The sequence below is a fragment of the Narcine bancroftii genome, chromosome 9, assembly GCF_036971445.1.
Source record: "Narcine bancroftii isolate sNarBan1 chromosome 9, sNarBan1.hap1, whole genome shotgun sequence".
Classification (NCBI taxonomy): Eukaryota; Metazoa; Chordata; class Chondrichthyes; order Torpediniformes; family Narcinidae; genus Narcine; species Narcine bancroftii.
In genome coordinates, this window is record NC_091477.1 from 85191206 (window position 1) to 85212253 (window position 21048).

At 43.8% G+C, this 21048-nt stretch overlaps 2 protein-coding genes and 1 long non-coding RNA gene across 5 annotated transcripts in view; 1 reads left to right on the forward strand and 2 right to left on the reverse strand.

Annotated features, from left to right (window-relative positions):
* slc25a36a (solute carrier family 25 member 36a) overlaps nucleotides 1-11061 on the reverse strand; it is a 66695-nt gene extending 55634 nt beyond the window's left edge. The window contains exon 1 of the mRNA XM_069896687.1: nucleotides 10256-11061. Within this exon, the coding sequence (XP_069752788.1) occupies nucleotides 10256-10296 (41 nt within the window). The 5' untranslated portion in view covers nucleotides 10297-11061. The remainder of the gene's footprint in view (nucleotides 1-10255) is intronic.
* Nucleotides 9923-21048, forward strand: part of pxylp1 (2-phosphoxylose phosphatase 1) — a 202075-nt gene continuing 190949 nt past the window's right edge. For all 3 annotated transcript variants that reach the window (XM_069896677.1, XM_069896678.1, XM_069896679.1), the window contains exon 1: nucleotides 9923-11184. The gene's annotated coding sequence lies outside the window, so the exon portion shown is untranslated. The remainder of the gene's footprint in view (nucleotides 11185-21048) is intronic.
* Nucleotides 14882-21048, reverse strand: part of LOC138742384 (uncharacterized) — an 86451-nt gene continuing 80284 nt past the window's right edge. Inside the window, exon 4 of the long non-coding RNA XR_011344127.1 lies at nucleotides 14882-15107. This is a non-coding gene — a long non-coding RNA (uncharacterized lncRNA). The remainder of the gene's footprint in view (nucleotides 15108-21048) is intronic.

Sequence of the window (21048 nt, forward strand, 5' to 3'; positions counted from 1 at the left end):
TGGTGCCCTTTCCTTCTCTTCTTTCTTGTTTCTATTGTCTTCTGTGGTCTCTTCTTGCTGCAGGTGTTCTGCAGCTGTCGTTGCCGGCTGTGGAGATCGACTCCCCAGCTGGTACCCCCTCCCGTCGGTGTGTTTTTTTTCATTCGCATCGCGCATGCGCGAAACTTCGCGCATGCGCGGTTGCGCACTTTTACTCGGCTCAGCGAGCCATTTTTGTAGTCCATTATTTACCGACCTGAGGGAGCGGGTTTCTCTCTCCGCAGCGGGCCTCTTCGGACAGGTAAGGCCTTCACCTTTTTCCTCCTTTGTCTTCTCTTCTTACCGTTGCTTTCGATTTTTCTTTTTTTGTCGCCATCTTCTTTCCACCTTTATACTCACTTTTCTGTAACTTTTATTTCTGTGCCTTTGTGTTTTCCTTTGTTTTTCCCGACTTTTCTGGAGAGGGCTGGAGTTCACCGTCCGGCCACTACTCCATCACGTGACTCCTCTCCTATGATGCAAATTTGTTGAATTTATTTTCATTGTGCATATGCCAACGACCATAAATCTTTTAATGCTCTGCAACACTAAATTATTTGCATGGTTAGCAGATTGGTTAACCAATAGAAGGCAGAAAGTTGGAACAAATATGTAGTCCTCTGATTGGCCATCAGTACTGCAGGGGTCAGTGTCAGACCAACAACTGTTCATGATATACCTTAATTATTTTGAAGAGGGCAATCAGGTTAGTGTCTCCAAGTTTGCTGAAGACACTGAATGAAGTGGAGAAACAAATTGTGTGAAGAATCTAGAGAGATATACAGAAAGGTTAAATGAGTTGGCTAGAATATAGCAGTTGGAGTACATTGTGGGTCAATGTGAGGTCATCCACTTTGGAAAGGAAAATATAACAGTTTATTACAGTATGTTTCTGATTATCCAAAATGCTTCGTTAACTCAATTTTTCAGGTATCTGAGAAATGCCTTTAAGCAGCCCAGTTTAAGTAGCAGAATACTTGCATCAGCCGTTACCAATTCTGACACCTCCCCACCTCTGTCACTGATACTGCCCAGGCACCAGTGGACCTCGCTCTGATCACAGGCATCTTCCTACTGTTGTTATGGAACCTGCCCGAGGTCCCCACTCTGATCCCAGATGCCCCCCCCCTGCCATTGTCAATCCTACCCAGGAGCCCAAGGTCCCTGTTTTGATCGTGTCAACACCCCACTGCCAGCACTGAACTTGCCCAGGAGATTGAGGTCCCCGCTCTGATCCCAGACACCTCCCCACCACCAATCCTGTTCAGGCACCCGATGTCCCTGCTCAGATCCCCAACATCTCCCCACCGCCATCGCGGAACTTGCTCCGGAGCCTGACGTCCCAGCTTCAATCCTAGACACCTCCCCACCGCTGTCATCGAACGTGCCCAGGAACCAGAGGTCCCCGCTCAGATCCCAGACACCTCCCTGCTGCAGACGCCAATCCTGTCTAAGAGCCCGAGGTCCTCACTCCGATCCTAGTCCAGTAGTATCAACATAAAACTACAAAGAACAAGGGAAAGTTTTTCAAGCATAAATAAATTCCTCCCTTGAGTACACGAGAACTCCATTGGATTCAAAACTGGCGCTAACAGCATGTCAGAGTCCATCTTGAGCATAGCAGGTAAAAAAAAATTCAACTTTTTTCCCCCCCAACATGTTGCCACCAAAATTCTTCACAGATAACTGAGAATTTTGGTAAAGTGATTTTCAGATAATCAGAAATGTACTGTATTCAAATGGTGAAAGGCAGATCTCAATTCAGGCAGATAACATGTGCAACAGAACGGATTTCAATGCAACTTTCTTGGAGACGAAGAAAAGATGTTTTTAGAAAACAGTTTCTGCAACTCAATACTCACAGCTGGTTTCTCACAAACTTTCATAAGAGATGTTACAAGATCTGGCTGTACCCAATGATCAACTAAACCTTGGCATCCACCACCAGGGCCAAGAAAATCACTGGACATTACACCAGCCTGGAGTCATTCATTTTAAAATGAACAGAAGGGGAAAACAACATTCATTAATATGCAAAAGAGTTATTTAAAACCCCTGGTAACAGGAATTCATGCAATTGGCAGCCTCAAGCAACCAGCAAAAAAAGAAAATAAAAAAATTAAGAAAATAACATGTAAAATTGTAATAGTAAATGTTCTCTGAAGTAACAAATAAAACCTTTAGTAAAGATGGCAGCAAATATTCCAATTCACCTATCATAGTGACAGGCCCACAGCAGATGCCATCTAACTGGCTCCATGTAAAATCCCAGAACACCCGGGCAGCAAAGATGCATGCATCAGGGTGCTCTTTATAGACTACACTTTGGTATTTAACACCATCACCCCCTCAAAACTGAACAGCAAACTCCAAGACTGACACTGCACTGTGTAATTGGATCCTGGATTTCCTCACCAGACCATCATCAATGAGGATTGGTAAGAACATCTCCTCCACAAGCTCCATCAGTACCAGAGCACTACAGGGTACTGTTCTTAGCCCCCTGCTCTATCATTTTACACCTAGGACTGTTTGGCTCAAATATGCTAACAACACCATCTACAAATTCGCTGACGAATTAGCAGTAATGGGCTGTTTAAAAATTGGCAATGAATCAGCATACAAGAGGGAGATTGAAAACTTAGCTGAATGGTGCACCAACAATAAACTCACACTCAATGTCACCAAAACCAAGCAGCTGATTGTTGACTTCAGGAGGGAAAACTAGAGGTCTACCATCCAGTGATTACTGGGGGAAATAAGAGGTGGAGAGGGTGAGCAAATTAAGTTCCTGGGAGTCACTATCTAAGAGGATCTTTCCTTGATCCAATGCACTAATGGTATTATGAAGAAAGCACATCTACTTCCTCAGGAATTTGCAGAGGTTTGGTATGACATCAAAAACCTTGGCAAATTTCTACAGATATGTGGTAGAAAGTGTGCTGACCACCTGCATCACAGTCTGGTATGGGGACACCATACCCCAAGCATAAAGTTATGCAAAAAGTAGTATACATAGACCAGGACTTCATAAGCAAAACTCTTCCCACCACTGAGAACATCTACAGGGAACACTGCCATCAAGAGCAGCAGCATTCATCAAGGATCCATATCATCTAACACACACTCTGTTCTCACTGCAACCATCAGGAAAAAGGTACGTGTGCCACAAAACTCAGATCCAGGTTCAGGAACAGCTGCTATCTCTGCACCCTCAGACTCAACAACAAATTCAATCAGGGACTCATTTCAGGACTCTTACTTTTGCACTTCATTGATTTTTTTTTCTCTCTCCATTGCACAGTTTGTTTACATTTTAATTTGTTTACATGGAGTACTTTTTATTTTGCACTATCAATATGTGGTAATTCTGCCTCGCCTGCAGGAAAAATAATCTCAGGGTTGAATATAATGTTATTTATGTACTCTGACACTAAATGTGAAAAATTTAGCCGCTGTGGTGCCTTGATTATGCTTTGCTTGGAGCAGCTGTTTGAATAAAGTTTTGTGAAATAGCAATGACATTGCCCAGGAAAAAGAGCTGGTTAATGCTGCTCGCTGTTGGGGTGACTCTCTTAAAATGTCTCCTTATTCCTGCTTAGTAAGTCGCCATGATCAGCTTGATCTGTAAACTTAGGGAGGGGTGTATAATTAATTATAATGCTATTATTTGTCTTTTGGGCAGCTCCAAAGTTCGGGGGGGGGGGGGGGGGGGGAAGAAACCTACAGATGCAGTGATGGTTACATTTTTTCTAAGGAATGGAATGAAAATAACATAAAATGCTTTGTTTTATTTCTTCATGCAAGTAATGTCAGTACAGTATAGTATTTCTGTCTTTTAAACTGTTTATTCTTAATGCCGGTGCATTAAACATTGTAGGAGAAAGTCTCAAGCAACCGTAAAATTATCCAAAATATTAACTAGAATTACAGGAACAGACACCTGCTGGGATTTGGAGCTGTATTTACTGGGGAAACCTAGAGGAAGTGGGCAAAACATTAACTACATTCCAAATTAAATTTGTAGATATTGCCCTTTCAGTAGCAAAAAAAAATGTATTGTGATCACCTGGATGTCCTACTCCCCTCTGCTCATCACTCAATGGACCACAGAGATGCACAACTGCATCCCCATGGAGAAAATAACAATTTAAGATACTTTTGCTAAAATATGACAACCATATCTAGAGCACTTTGGTGCACAGCTATAGCAATAGCCCAGTTCTAAAAAGCTAACAAAATACATAAAGGCAACAGCAATGAAATACCTCAAGGAGTAGAAGTAGATTAGAACAAATGGTGGTATGCTAAAGTTTTCTTTTTCTTTTTATAATTTTTCTGTCATTTTAATTACTTTAGTTGTTTAATTTTCAAAGATTTGGGGAAAGGAAAAAAAATTGTAAGTAAATTGACAGTGTTTGTAGCTAAGAAATGAATTATATTAAAAGAAGGTGCAAATACATTAAAAAGAATTGTTTTTTTTCCAGATGTGATACTATGTTTTGGAAAATTTGAAAAATAAAAATCAAAAAAATTGTTTTTGCATTATCTGGGTTCTTTTGTTGATTCACACCATAATATTTGGAAGATTAAGTGAAAGAACAGAACACTGCACAAAAGCATTTACTGGAGGGACCAATGCCTGAAGAGGGCGCACAAAATCAGTGAACCAGTGCAGACTCGAAAGGCCAACATGCCCTGTTTCCGTTGCGTAAATGGTTATATGGAACGATTTTGAAAATGTTAAAGATATACTCCACTGATAGGCAACAAAGAAATTACATCATCAGTGTTGGGTTTATAATTCTTGTTCATAACTACAATGCTAGTGGTGTATGAATCATTAATGATTGAAAATCAGTATCATTAAATTTTGCAGAAGTATATCCACAAAGTTGCAAGAAGTTGCAGTATTTATATTCAAGGATGCTGAAGGAATCACAAAAGATTTCCTTAAGACTGGTTCTTTGTCTCAAACTAATATAACAAAAAATAATTGTGTTTCCTGTGCCACACTACTGCATTTCCAAGTTTTAACATTTGCAGGTTTATTTATTCTATTACAATGGTCCTTCACTCAATTGGATGCTTTTCAGTTATGAGTCAGGCAATCCCATCTGTCTTAACTTTTGTAACTCGCTCTCTTGCACATGAAGATCAACTTCCATTTGGTTCTATTACCATACAATTTTAAGAATAATTTACAGTAACCAACTTATCAGCACATCTTTTGGATGTGGGAAAAAAAAGGTCATTTGCAAACTTCACACAGATACACCAAGGTCAGGATCACACCGACATTTTGAAGCTATAAGTAACAACAGCTGTGCCATCAAGCCAACATAATACTGGCATGGTCAGAACATTGTGGAAAATTACCAGGTATGTCCTGGCCAGAAAACAGGACAAATCCATTCCACGAGGTGAAGGGGAGGATGCCATTGACAGTTCTATCAAACAGCATTTGGGAATAACCTGTTCACCAATATAGTTTGGATTTACCAAAACAGCTGTGGTCCAAACCCAAGGGGTGAATTTAAGACAATCATTAATAGTTAAAGTGTAAGTGACTGGTATGGGTACAAATGTAACCTTTGGAGTGTGGTAAATCAAAGTGGCAATGTCCAAGGGGGATCCCCAGGTGCCTGTTGCGTGGGAGCAGTCATGGATTTTGGAAATATTTTTGGTGTAGCTTTGGCAAGAAATTAGTGAAGTCCAGTCCATGAATGCAGGATGATGGATCAGAATCAGAATTTATTGTCAATGACAAGTCATGAAATTCAGCGTTTTGCAGCAGCGTCACAGGGCAAACAATCATATTATAACCACTTACAACATTACTATACAAAAAATTGCACAAAAAGGCAATGGCTTAGGTTCATTGATTATTCAGAATCTGATGGCAGTGGGGAAGAAGCTGTCCTTGTGCTGTTGAATGTTTGATTTTAGGCTCCTGTACCTTTTCCCTGATGGTAGTAGAGGGAAGAGGGCATGGCCTGAGTGGTGGAGTCTTTGAGGATAGAAGATGCTTTAAGACACTGCCTAATGTAGATGTCCTCAATGGAGTGAAGTCCAGTGCTTTTGATGTTGCAGGTAGTGTTAACAACCATTCTTCTTGTCCTGAGAATTGGTGCCTCCATACCAGGCAGTGATGCAACCAGTCAGAATACTCTCCAGAGTACACCTGGAGAGGTTTATGAGAGTCTTAGTGACATACCAAATCTGCTCACAAAGTATAGCTGCTGGCAAGCCTTCTTTGTGATTGCATTAACATGGAGGGTGCAGGACAGATCCTGGGAGATGGTGACACCCAGGAACTTGAAGTTCTTGACCCTTTCCACCACTGAGCCCTCGATGAGGAATGAATGAATGGACGTTGAAGGGACAATCAAGCTACCGGTTTAACTTGCACGGTGCATCAAGCTTTGTGGGTTACTGGACATGCACTTATCCTATGGACAGCATCTCACCACTCTCCTGTCATATCGCATTGCAATATTGGAAAGGTTTTGGAGTGTATGGAGAATCACTTGTCACTGGACACCCAACCTACAACCTACATTAACTAAGGACAAAGTTAAAATACTAACTTGGTGCCAAATCTACAGATATTAGTGGCAAAACAATAGGCAAATTACAATGAACAGTTACAATCATCAACACATATCACATGATAACTTTCACAGCAGACTGCAGCAAAACCTCATGTAATAGTCAGGATGTTCAATTCAAGAAACTGACCCCCCCTCAAGTTATAACCTTTGGTAGTAGCTGTGGTACATTACAAAATTCTTCTGTTCGTCCCTAACTTTTTATTCTCACAAAGGACTCCAGGCAAGGGAGCCTAACCCTGGGAGTGGAAAGTTACTGGAGAGGATTTTGAGGAATATGATCTACCAGCACTTAGATAGGCAAAGACTGATGGAGGATAGTTAGAATAACTTTGTGCGTGGGAAATCAAACAAATTTAACAGTGTTTTTTGAAGAGGATTGAGGAGGACGGGATGTTGTCTACATAGATTGTAGGCCATACTATATAGACATTGTTTAGATTCTACTTGGACAAGTACCCATATGATCAAGTTCAAAGGGTTAGATCACACACTAGACAGGTGAGCAAGCCAATTTCATTCAAAATTGGCTTGGTGGAAGGAGTCAGAGGTTGGCAGTGAATGGTGAGATTTCAGATTCACGAACTGTGACAATTGGTGAGCCGCAGGGAATAATGCTGGGTCCACTACTGTTTGTCAACTGTATTAATGATTTATGTGACAGTTTAGTCAAGCTGTTTAGCAAGTTTGCCGATGATACCAAAAGTGAAGACAGCTACATAGGGTAAGAATAGGATTTCCAACAACTGAGAAAGTGGGCTGAAGAATGGCAAATGGAGTTTAATTTGGATAAGTGCAAAGTCAAACCATGCAAGACTTGCATAGTAAATAGCAATGACCTGGTGAATGTGATAGAACAGAAAACATGAGGAGCACAGGCACACAGGTCCCTGAAGGTAGCAACTCGGGTAGACAAGGTATGAAGATGGTGTTTGGGATGCTTGCTTTCATCATGCAAGGCATTATTTTATTTTATTTTTTTTAAAAACATACAGAACGTTAATAGGCCATTTCAGTAACCTGGTACGTTTCAAACAGTGGGAGGAAACTGCTGACCCTGGGGAAAAAACCTACGCAGACACGGGGGAAAATGTACCAACTCCTTACAGATAGCGTGGGTTTCGAACCCTGGTCCCGATTGCTAGTGCTACAAAGGCTACGCCAACCTGGCCACCCACTCAACCATGCATTAAGTACATGATTTGGGATGTCATGACATAGCAGAACAAGAAAATGGTGAAGTCACATTTGGAGTATTGTAGTTTGTACTGGTCACCCAGTGATAGGAAGGGCATCATTGCCTGGAAAAAGTGCAGAAAATATTCCAAGAATGTACCTGGAATTGGAGAAATTGAGATGCTGCACTTGAGAGACTGTATAGGTTGGGACTTTCCCCCTCCTGCTCCCTCCCCCCGGAGGGTAGGAGGCTGAAGGATGACCTGATAAAGGTATAAAAAAATCATAACAGGAAAAGAGAAGGCAAAATAGTCATAGGTTTATTCCCAGGGTTGGAGAGTCCACAACTTGGGCCAAAAATCTGGTAAGAAGGGAAAGATTAAAAGAGACTAGAGAGGATTCCCAACAACCCCCCCGCCCCCCCAAACAGAGGGAACTGGGTGCATAGAATGAGCTACCAGAGAAAATGGTAAAGGAAGGTTTAATTGTGAAATTTCAAATACATTTGAATAAATACTTGGAGAAGAAAGGTTTGGAGGGATACAAGCTAAACACAAGCAAATGGGACTAGTTCTGATGGTCAACTTTGTAAGCATGGATCAGTTGGGGTGAAGGGCTTATTTCCATGCTATAGCTGTGTCAAATAATGCCTTTCATTTAAAATTTGAATATCACTAACTAGTTCTCAGCCACAAATTTTACCCCTACCCACTCCTTATGATAGGATGACTATACAAGATCGAATTTTGCCACAGAACAGGTTTCATTGCACCAGATCAAACAGACACACTCACAGCTCTACCAAACTGTAGAATTAGAATTCTCAACACAGGTACCAAAATCTAGCTTGATTGAGGAAGTTTGAAGATGGAGACAGTCTGAGGTTTGAGGCAGTGAGGAAATGTACAGAAGGGAGATACATCAGCTAGTTAAGTGGTGTCACACCAACAACTTTGTACTCAACATTAGCAAAACCAAGGAGATAAATGTGGACTTTAGGAGGAAGTCAGAACACAAACATGTCCTGATTGATGGCTCAGCAGAGGAGAGGGTCAAATTCGTGGGTGCCAATGTCGCCAAGGATCTGTCCTGGAGCTTCCACGTTGATGCAGCGACTATGCTTTGTGAGGGGTTTAAGAAGGCTCGGTCTGTCCCCCCAAAAAATCTCGAAAATCTCTGCTGGTGGACTGCGGAGAACATCCTGGCTTTTTAACGTCACTTGTCTGGTACAAAGTTACTAATGCTCAGGGCAAGAAAAAAAACTCCAGAGGGTTGGTAACTCGGCCTGCGACATCTCCTAAGCTATGCTCTCTTCACTCGGTTGCCTCCGAGGGAAAAGATACAGGAGCTTGGAGACGAGCGCTCAGAGGCACAAGGCCAGCTTCTTCCCTTCTGCCATCGATCCCGGAATGAGCAACAAGCCCAACACCTCCTTACTGTTGACTTTTTCCTCGCACTACATTCTATTCATTTTGTAATGCGGTTTACAGAACTGCCGCCAAACAACTCACGACGTGTTCCTGAAAATAAATTCTGATTCTTGATTTACTGTGAATGAAATTGCCTCACAGCTGAGAATGAATTGTACCCATCATTTTCTAGGTCAAGTTAACAGTTCCAATCATCTGCATTAAAGATTCATGGAAACAACAAGATTACTGAAGCAAATAGTAATCAGACACGCAGCAACTTGGATTTCGTGCTTTTTTAAAGTTTGCTTTCCTTCAATATTTTGTTTAGTAGAAGCAAGCATGTGTTAACAGAAACAGTTTTCAATGGAGCAAGCCCTGACACTTTATACCAGACAGGGTCTGGAATCAGAAGGCAGGTGTCAACAGCAAAGATAAGCAACGTTGTCATCTAGGGGATGCCACATTTTAAACTCAGACTCGCAGGCCCACAGCATGAAAACAGGCCAGGCCAACACTTCCAGGATGCCCATATTTGGCCCACTTTCCTACAAACTTTCCCCTTCGATATTTACCCATCCGAATGTTTGTTAGATGTCATAACTTTTGACCCTGCACTTCCACTGGCTCTGGGTTCCACATCCTCTGTGAGGAAGAGCTGCCCCTCCCGCCCTCTTCTCCCTTCAACCTGTGCTCTGCAGTGTAAAAACTCTGGGGAAATCATCCGTCTGAGCCCATCAGCCGTCACCCACCCCAGGCGGCGTCTGCGCGTCAGCAGGTCGGCAGGGGCGCCAGGCAAGCCCGCCGAACGCCCGGGGCCTGCTCCATCAGGGGCTTCCACCCCCCCCTCCCCTCCAGTCCAACAGCCAGACACGCACAGACCTTGAGATGTACAACTAGATAAACTGATGGCCCCGCTCCAGCGCAGAACCATCGCTCTAACCTTGGGGAGCGGAAAGAAAATAACCAGCTCCCAGGTCGGGAGAGCACGAAGCGAAGGCAAGTGAGCGGCAAACCCCGGCTCGACGCGGTCCCACCTACCCGCCAGCAAACAGATGTATCAAGGGCTCCCTCTGGTTCATGGTGAATCATTATTGTCCTGAGCCAGCGCGGCCGCCTGCCCTCCCTGTGCCCGGGCCGGGGCCGCCGCCTTCTCTCTGCCCGGATCGGGGCCGCCTGCCCTCCCTGTGCCCGGGCCGGGGCCGCCGCCTTCTCTCTGCCCGGATCGGGGCCGCCGCCTTCTCTCTGCCCGGATCGGGGCCGCCGCCTTCTCTCTGCCCGGATCGGGGCCGCCGCCTTCCCTCCGCCCGGACCGGGGCCGCCGCCTTCCCTCCGCCCGGACCGGGGCCGCCGCCTTCTCTCCGCCCGGATCGGGGCCGCCTGCTTCTCTCTGCCCGGACCGGGGCCGCCTGCTTCTCTCTGCCCGGACCGGGGCCGCCTCCTTCCCTCCGCCCGGATCGGGGCCGCCGCCTTCTCTCCGCCCGGATCGGGGCCGCCTGCTTCTCTCTGCCCGGACCGGGGCCGCCTCCTTCCCTCCGCCCGGATCGGGGCCGCCGCCTTCTCTCCGCCCGGACCGGGGCCGCCTCCTTCCCTCCGCCCGGACCGCGGCCGCCGCTTGCGCTGACCTCTCTGTGCTCGGACGCGGGCTGGGGTCGCCCGCGCTGCTACCACGGAACCGTGAAGGAGGAGCTTCACCCAGTGGCTGCGCTGCTATTAATTATTATTAATCTCCAGCCCCAGTCTCCTTTTAATGTGTCTTTCCTCTCCGCTGGCGGCTTCGCCCAATCACGCTGGGAGCATTCACGACACCGATGCGGTCACCCGCTCCGTCGGCGCAGCGCAGTGTTGAACTTTTGCAACTGTTCATGCTGGCAACGCGTGGAGAGGTTACAATATCGCGAGGAATGTCTGTGCCAGACAGATAACCCGAAGCGTGGGGTTGATCATCGATCGCTCCACTCAGTTGAGAGGTGAGAGGGGATGCACAGGAAGGGAGGAGGCCATCCAGGAACCTTGCCGGTTCAAAATGTATTTCAATTCTTCTGAACTGCATACTGATGCTAAATGAACTTGATGCATTATTTATTAAAAAAATGCCATCGTGAGATTCAAATCGTGCCGAGAAAGAACCAATGATAAATCCAGACAGTGGGCAAAAACAAAGTTTTGCTCTTGAGATTAAAAAAAATCTAGCAGGTCTTGGGACAAATTTGAGGATGTTTCTGATACTTTTCCCTCCATTAACACAAGGTTCTGTGACAATTACGGACCCATCAGCAGGACTGATCCCCCCCCCCCCCCCCCCCCCCCACTGAGTGAAGATATTCTGTACGCGAGGATAAGAGCTTTAAATCTCGAAAAGGGATCCTAGTCAGGATCCCAGAGGGGACCCTTCTGGACTCTTGGGTGACTTCCACACCAGGGAAAGGTGCAAACGGCATGAATGAACCCAGAACAGTGTTATCACTCTGCTCTCTTTTGTGGCTGGGATCGGGTTTATTTTTGTGCATTGCAATCCTATTCTGTGCGTGTGTTGTTTCAACTCTAACTTTTGCAGTGCTAATCTTTTTTTTAAATGTAGGAGCTCACCCAAAACGGGGACAGGGAGGTCAGCTGCACTCTGCACTCCTGGCTCCAGCTGAATGAATGCTCGAGACCATCTGTCCGCTCGCAGAGGGACCCGTCTCCTGAATATTAGATCAACGGGGTTTCATAGTTGAGGAAGTTGTAAGGGACTGCAGAACTTGATTAATGAATTCTGCAATTCAATCACTTAAAAAAAAGAAAATTGAACATGACTGACTTTAGGAATAACGTGATGAAATACATTGCTGCAAAAGAAATCAAATTCAAAATGCATTATCTATAGAGACTGGAAATGTGGAGTGCTTAGACCACATTTGTGGGATGTGAAACAGCTAATGTTTGAGGTGGAGAAGTATTTCCAGCAATGTTTTTGAATTTTGATTTTAATTACATTCCACCTGAAAATGCACTATTTGATGGAAAGAGATTCAATATTCCATTATTGAATGGTTGCTGAGACGGCAGAAGTATTTGAACTGCATTTTATATTTAGACATCATTGAGAGAAGGATATGAACTATGGGGCCAAAAGATTTGTCTTGTATTGTGATCAGATCTGATATAATAAAATTAGTTTAAGTACAATGTACAGATACACTTAGATGCTGTAGCCACACAGGTATATATGAAACATCACCAACAATAGGATAAATTGAATTACCACCATACACAATGAGACAGAAAAAGAGAAAATAAAAATAAAAGGATAGTGTAGCACTGCTAAAGGCTGATATTGCTGTAAATTGTTATGTTTATGTTATATAAATGCTGTCCACACCAAGCAAGTAAACCAGTAACTGCTATTTGTTCAAAGCACACGCGTTCCTTTTTGGGGGAGTTGACAGGCTCATGGGAGTGATGTCATAATGGTGCTGTGAAGCCTGGACATTCCCCTGGCAATGCGCTCCTGCAGCCAGGAACTTCTGCGCAATGGGGGAAAGCATCTGTGCCTTGCCGTGTTGCCCCCCCCCCCCCCCCGCAGAATTGCAGTCTCTTTGGGTGAGGTTTTGGAGATTGTCTTTGGGTGGGCGCCCCTGGCACCATAGTGTAGGGGCAGGGAAAGGTTCTGAACAGTGCAAGTGGGCTTTCTTGAGGTGGTCGACTGTAAACATGTCATATAACCATAACCATATAATCACTTACAGCACAGAACAGGCCAGTTCGGCCCTACTAGTCCATGCCGTAGCAAATCCCCACCCTCCTAGTCCCACTGACCAGCACCCGGTCCATACCCCTCTAGTCCCCTCCTATCCGTGTAACGATCCAGTCTTTCCTTAAATGTAACCAATGATCCCGCCTCGATCACGTCTGCCGGAAGCTCATTCCACATCCCCACCACCCTCTGCGTAAAGGAATTTCCCCTCATGTTCCCCTTATAATTTTCCCCCTTCAATCTTAAACCATGTCCTCTAGTTTGAATCTCGCCCTTTCTTAATTGAAAAAGCCTATCCACATTTACTCTGTCTGTCCCTTTTAAAATCTTAAACACCTCTATCAAGTCCCCTCTCAATCTTCTCCGCTCCAGAGAAAAAAGCCCCAGTCTGCACAACCTTTCCCTGTAACTCAGACCCTGAAATCCTGTCAACATTCTCGTGAACCTTCTCTGCACTCTCTCTATTTTGTTTATATCTTTCCTATAATGTGGTGACCAAAACTGTACACAGTACTCCAAATTTGGCCTCACCAATGCCTTGTACAATTTCATCATAACCTCCCTACTCTTGAATTCAATACTCCGATTTATGAAGGCCAACATTCCAAATGCCTTCTTCACCACACCATCTACCTGAGTATCAGCCTTGAGGGTACTATTTACCTTAACTCCTAAATCCCTTTGTTGCTCTGCACTCCTCAATTGTCTACCATTCAATGTATATGACCTATTTAAATTTGCCTTTCCAAAATGCAGCACCTCACATTTATCTGTATTAAATTCCATCAGCCATTTCTCAGCCCACACCTCCAGCCTTCCTAAATCACCTTTTAATCTAAGGAGTCATGCCTGCCTCCATTGTCTAAAACCTGAAAGGCCTTTCGTAAGGGCACTGCAGGGTACTTGGTTTTCCCCATCTTCCAAAGACAAAGTCCTATGCTTTGAGTTCTTGTGGGACGTGGCTGGTCGATGTCTCGTGGGTGGTGGCAACATGTGGACATGGGTAGGCAGTGTGGTTCCTCTGCCACTGTAGGATGTCCAGGGTGGTGGTTCCCAGGAGCTAAAATGGATGTCGCCTGGGATGGAGAGCGGTGCACTGTAGACCATTTCCGCTGATGAGATGGGGAGGCCCTCTTTATGTGCTGTGCGGATATCCAGCAGGACCCATAGGATCTCAACAATCCAGTTGGGCCCATGCAGCCATAATTTGAGGGGTGCTTTTAGATGGCGGTGAAAGCACTCTATCAGCCCATTAGAATTGGGGGTGGGAGGGAGTTCTGTGGTGTAGTTGGCTGCTGCAGAATTTTGCCATGGTTGCCCAGTGGGAAGAGGTACACTGGGCTCCCTGGTCCGAAGTTATGTGGGAAGAGACACCAAAATGGGCAACCCACTGTGAGGTAAAGACCCTCTCACAGGTCTCCATGTCGCAGGCCGGCATGGGCATTGCCTCTGGCCAGTGTTTAAAGTGGTCGACCACGGTGAAAAGGTACCTTATCCCCTGGCTGATGGGAAGGGGCCCTACAATGTCCATGTGGTTGAACCTGTCTGCTACGAGTGGGAAATATTGCAGTGGGCCTTTAGTGTGTCAAGGGACATTGGCTTGCTGGTATTGTACACAGGTTTTTTTCCAAAGTGAAATTTTGCTCTGAACCCTGTGCCATATGAACATGTCCAAAATGAGATGGACTATTGACTGAATTAAGGATGAGAGAGTCTATGCACTTGATTTAATACCCGCCGTCTCCAGGTCACGGGCAGGATTGGCCTCAGGTGGCCTGTAGACATATCGCACAGGAGTATTGGACCTCCTGGGTCTGGCGCGAACTCCTCAATTTGTAGGTTGGTGATGGCGCTGCAGTATGCCTGTGTGTTGGCATCTTCAGCCTGGTCCTGGTGAGCTGAAATAAATGCTGTCCGCACCAAGCAAGTAAACCAGTAACTGCCTTTTATTCAAACCATGCTTGTTCCTTTTTAGGGGAGGCGACAGGCTCATGAGAGTGATGTCATAATGGTGCTGTGAGGCCTGGTCGTTCCCCTGGCAATGTGCTCCTGCAGTCTGGAACTTCTGTGCGGTGGGGGGAAAGCCTTTGAGCCCTGCCGTGCTGGCTGTTCGCTATGGCGATTTGGCCCGTTGTGTGGGCTTGACCCGGCCTGCTATAACAGATAAACAAATATACACAATTGCAATTAGTGCAACAAGTGATATTTTTGGTGGTCCTGGAATCGTTTATGCTAGGATAGTTCTTTCAAGCTGTTGAAAAAAAAACTGTCCTTGAACCTAGAGGTATTGGCCTTCAGGCTTCTGTACTGAAAGTAACAGCGAGAAGTGATAATGACAAGGTTATAGAAATATTTTATTCTGCTGGTTGCTACTGAAGGTAGCTTCACACATAGGGCTCTTCATTGGATGGGATGTGGATACCTATGATGGACACTGCTAGGTTTGCCACTTTCTGCAGCCTCTGCATTTCTGGACACTTAAGTTTCCAAAACTGGCCATTATGCAACCAGTCAGTGTAATTTCCATCATATGCCTGCAGAAATTTGACAACATGCCAAATCACCTTTAAATTTAGATATACAGCACGATAACAGGTTATTTTGGCCCACGAGCCCGTGTCGCCCAATTACACCCAATTAACTTACAAGCCCCCGGAGGAAACCTATGCAAACAGGCAGCACTGGATTTGAACCCCAATCCCGATCACTGGCGCTGTAACAGTGTTGCGCTAACCGCTATGCCAACTGTGCTGCCCCTTAGAAAGTAGAGGTGTTGGTGTACTTGATGTACTGGCCCTAGGAGAGGTGAACACCCAGGAACTTGAAGGTCCTTGAGGTTCTTTCTGAAGTCCACAATAACCTCCTTTGTTTTGCTCATTGAAACCAAAATTGTTGTTCTGGCACAACACAACCAAATTTTTGATCTCCATCCTTCATTCTGACCTATCATTAGCCATTGTTCAGCTGATAACAGTGATGTCTTCAGCAAATTTATAGATTGTGTTGGATTCAAATCTGGTAATTCAATCATGGGAGGAGCCCCTCATTTGATGGGCCATGAGGAGGAGGTAATGTTGCCAATCTCAACTGATTTGGCGCTGTCAATGAGGAAGTTGAGAATCCAGTTGCATCATAAGTTGTGTAGACAGGAGTAGAACATTAGAAAGAGACGTGACCAGATTAAGCAACATTTCAAAATATATATTTAAAATTTGAACTTTGCATTCATAAGTGATAACTGGGAATGTGATTCTTGATTATTAGAGTTTATGATGGTAGAGCAACAAATCAATATGTATCATACAAACCAGTGAAGTGTGTCAAAATGGATATTTAATTGCAGTTATTTGAAGATATATGCAAAATAAAAGTGAGTAAATGCTGCTTTAGAGAATACAGAGGCTTGGTTAGTTATTGGTGAAGTGTTACATTTGAGTTCTGCATTACTTCTTTGGAAAGAATGGGGTGCAGGTGCCCTCCTATCTAATAAATGTTTGCTTGTATTTTTACAAAACCCTTCACATAGTTAAATAAGCCAAGATGCTATAATTGAACATTTGAAACTGAACGAAGTAAATAGTTAACACATACGAGGACAAAATGTTTGGACGCAGATATTTAATTTAAAGACCAGTTTAAAAGAGAAAGGGTGTAGAGAAAGGTTTAGAGAGGGATTTATTGCCTATTGGATTTCAGGAATAAAAGGCAAGATCTGACAATAGAATGGTTAAAAGCCAGATGTGCAAAAGCCCAGAATTAGCCACGTCTGGTTAATTTGAGTGTAACATAAGAAATGGCAGCAGAAATAGACTCTTCAACCCCTTGGATCTGCTCTGTCATTCAATAGCAACATGGCTGATAGTTTATTTCAGTGCCATCTTTCTGGACCAACCCCCATATCCATTAATTCTCTCACCATCTAAATATCTATTGAACATTTTCTTAAATGTTCTTCACAGACCTATTGTGTACAGAATTCCAAACCATCTGTGCAAAGAAGTGTCTTCTCATATGACCAATGTCATGTACTGGAACTCTGCCCTCTAATCGTAGACCTCCCAGTCAAGGGAAATGTTATCTCTGCTTGTTACCTCTGTTAAGACCGTTGACTCTGTTGAACGTTTTGATGAGATCACCAGCCATTTTTTCTAAATTTATGGTAGATCCAGCTCTCATTCAACAAAATTCTCCATTCTAGAGATCAATCCAATGAATCTTTGCTGCATTCCATCAATTGCAATGGTATCCTTCCTCAGGAAGGGCAGCTAAAATTGTATGCAATATTTGCACCAGGATTCTATTTATGTGGAACAATATGCCTTTACAACAAAGGTCAAACTACTTTTTGCCTTCCAAATTGCTTCCTATACATGCATGGTCATTTTCAATCATTTTTATGCAAGGACATCCAGGTCCCTCTGACCACTGGTGTCTTTCAAATTCTAACCATTTAAAATATTCAATCTTTCTACTCTTTGCAACAAAACGGAAGGTCATGCATTTTTTTCACTTTATATTCTATCTCCATGGTGCTGTCTATTCATTTAAACTACTAGTATCTCCCCGAAGTCTCCCTCTCCATCCATAAATTAGAAGATTATGCGGATTGGGAAAACAAGGATTTTGGAAGAACTTGACAGAGTATTACAATTAAGGCATTACTTAATTGCAATCCATTGTAAGGCAAAAAAAAAACAATAGGTCAATTGGACTTTTTGTGAGTTAGGACAACGGTAGCACAATTTTGGATAACTTTCAGACATTGGAAATGGGAGGTCAGCCAGAAATGCATTGGAATCTTTTTTTATATAACAAAGCTTTCAGTGACAGCTGTGCAAGGTCAATGATGGATATGGAGATGGAAATAGACCATTTCACTAACAGCACTGATAAAGTAAAACACTCATTGCAGCACCAAGGGTGAAACAAGATGTTTCAGCCTCAGATATTTACTACAAGAGTAATGAAGAGTGATGGTTAGATTTTAGAGTTTTGTGACTGATATTGAAGACAAAGCACTAGGTTGCACCTCTGCTGACAATCATTGCCTCCACTGGTACTTAACTGGAACTCATAATTCTAATAATTATAAAAAAATCTCTGCCATAAAAAATAAAATGAATTAAAAATCATAAATAATTAAAAATATTACATTCAATAAAATCTAAATGAATTAAAAATCTAAATGAACTTTTTGTTTGCCAACTAAATCTTTTTGCTTCAACTGCATTGAAATCAATGGGGTGTTTGATCTTGAATCAAATTTGATTTGGTGAATCTTGGAAAGGTTGTGCCCTAGAGACTAGTCATGGAGTAAATTGACAGACAGTCCTTCATATTATCAGCTGGTGCCGGATATGCCAGACATGCAAGAAAATCTGGAGCTTACTTTAGCGACTCAACACCAAATATTCGTGAGTTTTCTCTCTTTTTCTGATATTTCAGATTTCATTCATCTCTTATTTAAACCTCTGTCAGACAGATATTTATCAGAGGTTTTTAGCCAGAAGCATAACTGGTTGTGCCATTCAATCACTTAACCTTCTTACACCCTATTTCTCTGCAACTTTAAAATTGTTTCACTCTTAAATTTCATTAAAATTTTAATTTCACCAGAAGTCCTTAATTTTTATCAATTTTATTCATAAACATTATGAAAGGCACTGATATCAATAGACATCAAGTCAAACAATGTACTTTATGGAGCAAAGATAAAGATACAAAACCAGCATTTTGGGTTTGAGCTCTTCATTAAGATATGACAAAATGTAGAACCAAATTATATGACCATATGACCATTTATTCTCCAGTGTTGTGTTTTTACTTCAACCACAGTGTCTGCAGACTTTTGTGTTTCACTGCTATCAAATATATTCTAATTTTTCTATATCATCTGGCTTCAAATGGAGCAGCAAAGTAGTTGTTCAGAATTGTAAAGAGACGTGAAGGAGTAAGGCTCAGGCCAATCTTTAAAAACTCACTTGAAATGTCACCTGACCAAGTACGAATCAGCTCTTCATGCTATGATGTTTCATTCCCGCCCTGTTGTGTGTGGGGGAAACATGGCCTCTCTGCCTGTCTGGAATGTGTGCATTGTGGGTAGTTATGTGTTCTCCCCATCTGAAACTTATTTGGAAGTCATGTCACCTGTCAATCAAGATTGGATTGTGGCTACCCATGAGTGCACACCTCACCGTTCAGCTAATTTAAATCACCTGGGGCATTATTGGCTTGAAGCACAGATTAGCACTGAATAAAACATCGATGCATAGAATATTCTTGCTCTCTGCCTCATAGTCCAAGCCCCAGACATCACTCCACACAAGGTTGCTGCTGTGGACATTGCTGGAAGTGTCGCGGGTAAGGTGTGCACTACATTGAAGCTGAACCGTATTGCGATAGATCAATACTTGCAGAGAGCCGCACCTCCATTGTTAAGGGAACCGCGTGTTTTAAGAGTCCCCATTTGTAGTGTGTTTATTCAAGTCAGTGAGCATATCGAGTATAGGTTTACTCTTGTCAGAATCCAATCTAGCTCTGAGGTGAATGTCCATATTGTTGTTTAAGTGAAAGGTTAATCACATACCATTTAACATTCTTCCCCGTTTGTCTTCCATGTGTTAATTAAAGTTATGTGTGATTCTAACACTTGTGTCCAGACTCGTCTCTGTGAACCCATCAAACCTGATATCCTTCCTAACATGACCATTGGTGCTGCAAGCTGGGTTCAAGAGTTTCGGCTGGATCTTAACCATGTGGGAGTGGAAGATCGTGATAATAATGTAGGAAATCGTATTAACAAGTGTATATGTAGGTGTCCTGTTGTGAACATATGTGAGTGTGTACCTGCTCACCAATGGGGATAGCAGGAGGTGACCCAAAGATAGGGAAGGGACCCCCGGGTTAAATTATAAAATCTCTGGGTGGACTGATGACTGTCAGGGGTTCAGCCGTTTGGTGACATGGCTGGCAAGTTAAGTAATGAGGGCGTACAAGAAATTTAGACAGATAGAAAGATAGACAAGTACAAGCAATTTAGACGGATAGAAAGATAGACAAGTACAAGAAAGATAGACAGATAGAATCCCTGAAGCATACTGTTATGATCTGCAAGAGGCAGTGAAGATTACCCAAGGGCAAGTGACCAACCTAGAAATTAAAGTCATGGAGGCAGCTTCCAAGCTGATTGAAACATAGCAGCTGCAAGCAGCTCACTGGTCTGGCTCGCAGCTTGAACTCGGGAAAGCCTGAGCCATTGTCCAGTGGGGGAGGGGATTGACATGTGGTTGGGAGATGGGTATATCTGGATGGATAGATATGTCCATGAGGAAACTGAGTCCCATGATTCACATCCTTCTCTCCCCCTACCCCGTGTAACTGAGCCTTTACAAGCCCAACCAGTGACCAAGCAGTTCCACGTCTGCCGCAAGGGTGCCTTGCTGACCCTCCGAAAGGGGGAGGTAGCTGAAACTGAGGCAACCTCAGGTGAGCATGTATCTGGTCATGGTGAGATAATGGAGTCCTGGAACTACTCTGTTAAGGAGCTAACCGGGCGAGGGGATTGATACCACCAGCGAACAGGTGAACACCGAGTCATGCCATTGCTTCATTTGGGAGATGAAGGGGGCCTTCAATTCCCCTACCTCTCATTGGGAAGTTAGCATCCTGGGCATTCTGTCTGACCAACAGATGATTGCCACCACTTTGCAGGTGCCACCCGAAGGGGTCATTGATGGCACCACCCTATGGGAATGGGTGGTGACTGGAGTCTGGGCCAAGTTTCCTGCTCTCCTAGAATGGAACTAACACATCTGGCCACAGTGCCACACCATTGGCATTGAGATGTGGGTGTTAGGGTGAGGGCACTGATTGTGGGTATCTATAGGGGTATCTGCGAACACCACCTCCCAGCAAGCACGAAGATGACTGATGCCTTGGTGGGTTATTTGGTTGCCACAGCATGCTCTGACCTTAAAGGGGTGGTCTTGCACCTCATGGGACTGGCAACTGTCAAGGCGGTCTGGGAAACTGTTACCATCTGGAGGGATCGGAGTACATGGAAAAGAGAGTTCCTGCTCATGTTTTCAGGGCTGAG